Below are 9,222 nucleotides of genomic sequence, written 5' to 3' on the forward strand. Positions count from 1 at the left end.
CACACACACACACACACACACACACACACACACACACACACACACACACACACACGGAAGAACTTACTGTCCCCTGCCTTTCACCCTGGTCTCTTTCCTATCCATTTTACCACAGTAGAAAGTTCACTGTGAGTGGTTTCACGACCCAAATGCCATCAGCCGAAAGAGACCATTTAATCCTGTGGTTCAGGACTGAGCCAGCAGGCAGGAGGGAGAAGGCTGGAAGAGAATGTCTGGTACTGTCACGGGCGGCTTGTTAGCCTGGAGTGTTTCAGCATGTGGGTATGGTGTGTCCGTTCCCCTCTGACCATCCCTCTCTACATGGTTTGTCACCCACAAGGATTCCAGGGGGTGTAGGGGGACATAGTTATGGCTGTGCCTTAAATATGCAAGGGAGGGTACATGGTGGCACATGCCTGTAATCTTTGTATTAGGGCAGCAGAGGCAAGAGGAGCAAAAGTTCAAGGTTATCTTTTCTAGTTATTGAGTATGAGCAAAAGTTCAAGGCCATCTTTGCTGGTTATTGAGCTTCATGAGCAAATCTCAAAAAACAATTTTAAAAATCTAAGTAAGTAAAAAGAGGGAAAGAAAGCTCCACTTTGGGGACTTGACCTCAGATTCGGGGTTACTTGGAATCTCGTGCTTTCTGTTGCATCTTGGAATGTTTAAGGATACACTGATTTGAAGTGTGGGAGGATGCACACAGGCAGGAGGATGCACACAGGCAGAAGGATGACCGCTTCATCGAGTCCCAAGAAAACAATGATAACCATTGACCGACCTGGTACAGTCCAGAACCTTGTCTCAGGAACTTTCCCTATGCTGAGCTGAGTGAACCTAAAAGGGGCCATGTGTGACCTGGGGGCTTTCATTGTCACTGAGATGAGGAGGCTGTCACTCAGTGACTTTGAGGAACTAACCTCTAGCCTCCAGAACCAGGGGCACAGGTGGGATTTATGGTGCCCAAAGCTAATACAATAAACTTAAACAGGGAAGTGAAAAAAGTCATGTCCTCCCACCCCCAGTCTTGGAGAGGGCTCCTCAGTTAAAGGGTCTTGAAGCTATAACCTCAACTGTGAGTCTATTCTAGGCAAAATCCAAATCCTAACGGGGGCGGGGAGTCACCGTGGGATTCCGTCTTGCTTTTCATCTTGTGTCTCTACCATGATTACTGCAAGCCAAGTTACTGACAGGCAGTGAGCATGCTCAGAATGTACATGCCCTGTGTGACGTTGTAGTAATGAGGTAGAGGACCCAACCATAACTGTTATTAAACTTTACCCTTTCCATTTCAAGAGCTCATTTGGCAGATAGTTGGACTCTATCCAGAGCTGCTCTCTCAAGGTCTCCATCACTGCTTCCTGCCTCTTTGCCAATATTCACTGTTGCCAAAATTCACAGTTCTGAAAGGTCTCCAAGAGGCATTTGGGAATTAGGACTTGGAATGTCTCCTTTCCGTTTGCACACTCCTTCATATCCGTCCAATGATACACATTGATCAAAATTTAACAACTATACCATGTGTCATGGTCATTTTTAAATGTCAACTTGCCACAACCTAGACTTGCCTGGAAAGAGAGTTTCAGTTGAGGATTTATTTGGATCAGGTAGAGCAGGAATTACATTGATTGCTCACGGATACGAAGAGAGCCTATTGTGGGTGGCAGCATTCCCTAGGTAGGAGGTGGGGGTGAGCCAGATAAGAGAACAAGCAAGCAAGAAGGCAGCCTGGATATTTGCTTCATGCTGCTAACTTAACTATGGATGTGATGTGACCAACGGGTCTCAGGCTCCTGCCTTTGACTTCTCTACAAAGATGATCTGCCGTTCAGTAATGTGTGCCAAATAAACCCTTTCTTCCCTAATACTGCTTTGTAACAGGATGTTTTAGCAGAACAACAAAACTGAAACTAGAATATTGTGCTATTTTTTTCCTTTCCTGCTGGGATTGGGTTTTTGCCCCCACTCTATCCCTGAAAGGATTTGAGAAAGCAAACAAATCCAGCATGAAATGCAATCGCTTTGGGGAGAAAAACATAATAAGTATTGTGCAGTACCCACCCTCTGCCTTAGCCCTTGAATAGTCTGGTAATCCCATCACAGTCTAGACAATCACTGAGGGGAATTCAAGCATTTTCCCCAGCTCTTCTCACTCTATTCTCTCAAACCGAAAACACAAAGCAGATGATGAAGCCGAGTTCAAATGCCACACCAGGGAGAAGGAAGTATTGAGAAACTAACGGCCTGCCTCTAGCCGGTTTCCAAACATTCCAGGAAGTGTTGAGCAGCATTGTCTCAGACTAGTGTCCTTTCATTGTCTCAGACAAAAGGCCTCCTATGAAAAGACAAAAGTGGGTTGTTTGGGAGTGGCTAATTACTAGAAGGCACATCTGGGAAGCCATGGCAAGGAGGACAGCCCTTGCAGTTTCTCCTCTGGATGGCAATGCCCCCCTTGTATCTGAGGCCATGTGGGTGAGTGGGAACTCCTGGGATCTCAGGAGCATGCTGTCAAAACACGGGGTGGGGGAAGTTGAGGAGGGGGGCTGATGTCACAGGTACAGTGGTCAATGACCATGCAGCGACCCTGTATGTTCAGGTGCAAAGTTGCCGTGTCATCTTTCCATGATGCAAAGGTCCTCTGCTCCTGCTTATCTAAATGGATTAGTTGCTACACTCAGGATAGAAATATGAACGTCTTCTGCCACCCCGTCTTCTTTGCATCTATGACAGGTGACAGTCTCTATGCAGTGGAATTGAATGCATATTACTAATGGCCATTCCTGTCAGTTGCATTGGTCCCCCCAAACAGGACGGGGCTCTCTTTCCTATGTCCTGGTCCCCGAAGGTCCCCTCCCCATTTCCAGCTAGTTTAGTCAAAGTTAATACTTCCAGAAAGCTGGTCCTATCTTAGGACTACTTCTGTGTCAGTTTTAATTACTTAATCAGCCTTTTCTTCAAAATTATTCAAATACATTATTGTGTGTATTATGAATCATTGACAAAAAATAAATATAACAAAAAATAGACGTTGCCTAATGTTGTACCTGCTGGAGATAAGCTCCGAATACTTTGACATACGTTTTAACTACTGAAATTCTTTATTTAATAGGAGACACATCTTAAAATAAAAGGAATTTAATCAAATTAAAAGGAATATCTGGTGTTTTAATCAAATTAAAGAAATAACTAGTGTTTGCTGCTTGGCTAGTTTCTCAGATTTATTGTGTGTGTGTGCGTGTGCACACATGCATGTGTACTCTGAAGTCCCTGTGACTATATTTAGTAAGAGAGCTGACCCTTCTTTTCTTCTTCCATGGCAGCCCTTGAGAGGGGCTTGACAAGGGCACTAAAGAAGCTGGATGACTACCTGAAAACGCCTCTGCCAGAGGAGATTGATACCAACATCCGTGGGGATGAGAAAGGGTCCCAGCGCAAGTTCCTAGATGGGGATGAGCTGACCCTGGCCGACTGCAATCTGCTCCCCAAGCTGCATGTTGTCAAGGTGAGAGGGGTCTGTGCCTGGTATTGCCGTCCTCTCAGGCCCAGCCAAGTGTGTGTGTGGGGGGGTGAATCAAGGGTAGTAACTCCTGGGAGTCCAGACAACTCTAGGCTCTGAAGTCAGATTTATTAGGGACCCAGATCAACCTTCACAGCTTGCTGGGTGAACAGCCTCTCTGGGATTGAATTTCCTTAAATTAAAAAAAAAAAGTGTATACATCTGGTATTTTACCCGCATGTGTGTATTACACTGTGTGTGTCTGGTTCCCATGGAAGTCAGAAGTGGCTATCAGATACTCTGAAACTGGAGTTACGGATGGTCGTGAGCTGTCGAGCGTATGCTAGGAATTGAACTCCGGTCCTCATGAAGAGTAGCCAGTGCTCTTAGCCACTGAACCATCTCTCCAACCCTTGAGCTTTCATATTTATTTATAAAATCGTCGTCTGTTATTTATCTCCAGGGTTATTGTGGGACTTAGGTATGAAACTGCTTATTTTACTATAGGGGCTCAATGTATAATAAGTGCAATGCTACTATACACAGTTGCATCGCAGCCTCGTCTTGGAGTTATCCCCGCCATGCTTTCCCACCTGCATTAGATGGGTCCTCATGGGTCTTCATGCATTGCTGTGCACAGACTCCAGAAGCTCCCTCTGGTACCCACCTGCCATTCTCCCTCCCTATTGGCTGAATCCATAGAAACTACAAAGGAGTGGCGTCGAGAATGCCCTCTTGTTCTCAGTGGGCCTGCTGCCTGTTTGCACCACCTGCTCAGTCATTCCCTAAAAAAATGTCACAGACTGAGTGCTTTTAAGAGGAAATTTAAGAGTTATCTCAAACGACCTCCAAACTCACACTGGTCTACTTCCTGCTGTGTCTGTGGCAGCCTTCTGTGCAGTGTGGAGGGATGTTTCTGGTAAGGAGCCCTTGTTTTCTGGCTGCACACAGCTCTGAGTACTAAAGCATCCTTTCCTGTATGGAGCTCAACCACGTGCTCCAGAGCAACGTGGGACAGCTCCGTTGTTGGCGGAAGTTTCTGTCCCATAAGCCACCTCCCAAATGACTACACAGAGACTTATTGTTAATTATGAATGCTCAGGCAATAGCTTAGGCTTGTTAGTAACTAGCTCTTACAACTTAAATTAACCCATATTTATTATATATATATATTATATTATATATTATATATTCATGGGCTGCCACGCGACTCATGCCTTGTTACCTTATTTTTAAATGTCCTGTTCCTTCTGTATATGCCTGGTGACTCGCCCCCCTTTTTCCAATATTCCCTCAGTCTGGCTCTCTCACCTAACCTATTTCAGCCTAGCTATTGGCCAGTTGTTTTTTTTTATTAAACTAATAAGAAATATCTTCACAGTGTACAAAAGGATTATTCCACAGCCCTCTGTTCTCCTTTATCTCATTGGAAGTCAGCAGTTGGATCCTACTGAGGTCTCCAAACAGACACACCTCCCTCTCCTCTCCTCTCCTCTCCTCTCCTCTCCTCTCCTTTCTTCTCTCTCTCTTTCTCTTTCTCTCTCTCTTCCTCTCTCTCTCGTGTGTGTGCGTTTGTGTATGTGCATACACATCTAAGTAAGTATATGCATTATAAGCCCATGGAGGCTATACGTTAACATTGGGAGTCTTCCTCAATCCCTGTCCACCTTATTCTTTTATCACTGAACTCAGAGCTCACCAATTTGGTTAGACTAGCTGGCTAGTGAGCTCTAGGGACCCTCCTGTCTCTGTCTCCCAGCACTGGGAGTCCACGTGTATACCACCACACCTGTTCTTGTGTATGGTTTACATTAGGAAACTACCCTCACGTTCCCATACTTGCAAAAGCAAGAACTTTACTGACTCCGTCATCTCCTCAGCTCACCCTGACCCTCATCCATTTTGATGCTCACCATCTAGACGACTCTAGAACAACATGCAGTACGGTCTTATGCCCAAATAACCCCCTGCTTTTACTGTGTCTTACCATCTCATTCTGACCACAGAACCTTTTCCAAGTGTGGTGACCCTTTAATAAATACTAATTTATGGCAATATGATCAGCCCCTATGTTGTTTATGGTAGTCATATTATTTCTGTCCCTCACTGAGGAGAAGGCTCACCTACTCTCCATCAGTAGGATATAGCTATTACTTTCAGCTGTAGTATTGAGCTAGATACACAGACTCTCCTCCAGTTAGAGAGCACTCCAGCCTGTGGTGAAGTCACTCAGCTGGCCGTCCATGTGTGAGTGTCCCACGGTCCTGGGTTAGCACGAAAACTGGGGAGGGAATTACATGCTTCCAGGGCAGGCCAATACAACACTTTAATATGAAGACATTTTCGGCTCAGGGCCAAGCTAAAGATCTCTTGTAGGACCAGCCAAGTATGTTGCTTTGAAGTTATTAAGTATTGCACACCCCACCCACCAAAGTGTGCTTTCTCCTCCTTTCCCTGAATAAGCAGAACCATTAGGTATGTGTGATGCCCACTCAGTCACACGGTGTCATGGTGATAGAATGGAAAGATCAGAAGACCCAAGTCTAATTCATCACCTGCCACCAACTAGCAGGGCGGACTAGGGCAAGTCATTTGATCTTTTAGGATTTCATTTTTCTCATGCCTAAAAGAAGAGGCGTGGATCAAATTCCCTTGCTTCCATTTCCTTCCTTCCTTCCTTCTCTCTTCTCTTCTCCAACATGTACAGGCAACTCACTTAGGCATCCTTTGTCAAAGTAAGCAAACACACAGGCTTCTATGCCATCCTCTGAATGCGTCAGCTCCATCTAGCCCTAAATGACCAAGCTAATCCTCTGTCCTTGGAGACAGTTCAGTGGGTTTTTAGCTCTGGGAAGCCGGGGATCAGATGGAGGATGGCCTAGGAGGGAACAAAGGCTGGGCCCGGGCTCCTGTCTCCTTGGATTTCTGCTGATCCAGCTTATCAGATCCAGGGACCTGGCAAAGCTCTCCAGTATAGAGAGCATGAAGGGAGCCAAGGCAGTTTGGCCTCAGACACCAAAATCTAATCTGGGCGGTGGGAGCTAACTGTTTTCATATGAGACAGCAAATTCACAGCATGAGTGAGGAAGTTCCTCTGGACCTCAGAGTTCTGTACGTCCTCATTCCTGCTTGCCTTCCAGACACATCTATCCCCATCCAAGGATGTTGAGGGGCTGTGACCCACACTCACCTTGAGCCTGGTCTAAACTTCCATGGGTGGGCTTTTCCTGGCCCAGCACAGTGACTGTTCTCAGTGGGACAACTTGGAAGGGAGATAGACATATAAATATAAATATAGATTCTGTAATTGCATGTCTGTTATTTCCAAACTAATGAAGATAGCCCAGGATATGTTTTCTAGTTTGCTTTTCTATTGCTCTGATAAAACAACGACCAAGAGCAGTTTGGAGGTTTATATTTGGCTTACATTTTCACATCACAGTCATCATAAAGGGAAGTTAGACCCGCAACCCAGAAGCAAGAACCGAAGCAGAAACCAAGGAGGAACATTGCTTACTGGCTTGCTCCCCTTGGCTTATCGGTCAACTTTCTTATGTCCTGGCCCACCTGCCTAGGGATGGTACCACCCACAGTGGGCTGGGCTCTCTTATATCAATCAATAACCATGAAAATGGCCACACAGACATATCCACAGTGAGACCTGATGAAGTTCCTTCTCCCAGATGCCTCTAGTTTGTGTACAGTTGACAAAACCAACCGGTACAGCTCTTCCTGAGCACTGCCCTTGAAACCTAGCACCACAAAAACAAATAAACAAATGGAAAAATAATAAAACTCCAAGTTAATATGCTAGCGCTAATCAAGTATGGTTTTATTAATTAGTACGAAATAAAATATCCCCCAACCCCATTTCTTTGCGCTCAGCTGGCACAGAGTCTATAAATAAATGATCCAGGTTGTTCTCTAATTTGAGATCCTCCTGCCTCAGTCTTGTGAGAGGATTTGGATTTCAAGTTCATGCCTTCGGGCCAAACCATGCACACCAGCTCTTAGTAGATTCATTCACTGTACTTTGAGCCATTTTTATCCCATTTGGCTAATTCCAGCTAGATCCCTTGGTCAGAAAATCATCACAGTCTAGATTTGCTCCAAGCTGAGACAATCTCTTCTCAAAGGTCCCTGGTCAAACTGGAAGGCCCTCCTCTTGTAGTGACCAGAGGGAGCTCTGGGACAACTGGTGGTTATTGTTTATTGGCCACACTCAAGCAGGACAGAACAATGTAGGTGGTTTCTTTAGGGTTCACCCTCAGGAGAGAATGATTTCCTATCAAGAAGTTCTGCCTCTTGAATACTGGGAAGCACAGATGTGCCTGGAGGTTTCCATGCTCAGTGGCAGTTACTTTATCAGGGGACCACTCAGATTTGTGGGAATGTGTCAATGGGGAGCCCTGAAGATGTGGGTCCTGCAAAGATACCACCTGGACTTTGGAGGTGAGAGAGAGGGTTGGCTGTGTCGGGAGCCAGTCTCTGCTGCTGAGTCCCTGTCATGTCCTGCTCCTTCTGAGCTGGCACAGGAGGTGTGGGAGTAAGTAAGAAACAGGACTCATGGCTGCCACAGAGAACAGTAGAGCCATTGGAAGGGGAGCACCTTCTACCCTGGCTTCCAGCCTCGCTGCGGGTGTAGTAACTTTTCTTCAGAGCCTGTAGACTTACCTGATGAGACACAAGTAGGCTGGTCACAACCCCAATATTACCACAACAATAATAATAACAACAAAGCAAATTGGGGGACAAATTTGGAAATGAGCATAGGTTTTGAGGAATGGACAGATTCTATGGAGAAAGGGAGGAGGTCACAAATGACTTTCTACACAGGAGCGTGGGGCCACATGAGGCCATCTTCAAAGCCCAAGACCTGAGACTAGAGTAGCTGAGGTTCATCAGCCCTCTCTCAAGGGGAAGAGGCAGATGGGGGATGCACTCAGTTTGAAGGTGCCTTGAAGACTACTGAGGGAGGATGGACATAAAGACAGGGAACTCCCGTGAATGAGACTGAGAAGCTGCCGGGCAGGTGTGCATAGGGGCCGGTTTCCCTTTCCAACACAGACAGTGAAATGCTAAGGTGCTATAGCAGGCAATTCTCTTCTGCACAGAGAAGCAGGACAAAAGTAGAGGAACTCTGAACCCCAAGCATTTTTTTGGGTCTCCCAGGATGTCAGAGAACCAGGGTATCATTGTCTAAATGTCACCAGTAAGAGGTCACAGATTAACTTGCACTTAGGGCCTAGGATCTGAGTTGTCTGTCCTCATTATTTGCATAGGGCTGAATGGAGAGGAGAGTTATGGGGCCAGCAGGAACTGTAACAAGTGTTCCTGATTGCTCAGTGGACAGGCCCCGTAATGACAGTCCCTGTGACCCTCAGTGGTTCCCATCCTCTCTAATGCTCAAAGGACAGGCACCGTACTGGTAGTCCCTATAATCCGCAGTTATGCTCACCCTTCCTAGTTCTCAGTGGACAGGCACCATACTGGTAGTCTCTGCAAGCCACAGTGGTTCCCATCCTTCCTAATGCTCAATGGACAGGCATGGTACTGGCAGTCCTTGTGACCTGCAGTGATGCTCACCCTTCCTCATGCTGTAGCCTACAGTTCCTCATGTTGTGGCAACCCCCAACCATGAAATTATTTTCATTGCTACTTCATAACTGCAACTATCATGAATTGTAACGTAAATATCAGTGTTTCAGATGGTCTTAGGTAACCCT

The 9,222-nt window shown here is 46.0% G+C and overlaps 1 protein-coding gene across 2 annotated transcripts in view; it reads left to right on the forward strand.

Annotated features, from left to right (window-relative positions):
- Positions 1-9,222, forward strand: part of Clic5 (chloride intracellular channel 5) — a 154,520-nt gene that overhangs the window by 142,402 nt on the left and 2,896 nt on the right. For both annotated transcript variants that reach the window (XM_005359811.3, XM_005359812.3), the window contains exon 5: positions 3,321-3,502. In XM_005359811.3, the coding sequence (XP_005359868.1) occupies positions 3,321-3,502 (182 nt within the window). The remainder of the gene's footprint in view (positions 1-3,320; positions 3,503-9,222) is intronic.

Source organism: Microtus ochrogaster, linkage group LG2 (assembly GCF_000317375.1).
Source record: "Microtus ochrogaster isolate Prairie Vole_2 linkage group LG2, MicOch1.0, whole genome shotgun sequence".
Taxonomy (NCBI): Eukaryota; Metazoa; Chordata; class Mammalia; order Rodentia; family Cricetidae; genus Microtus; species Microtus ochrogaster.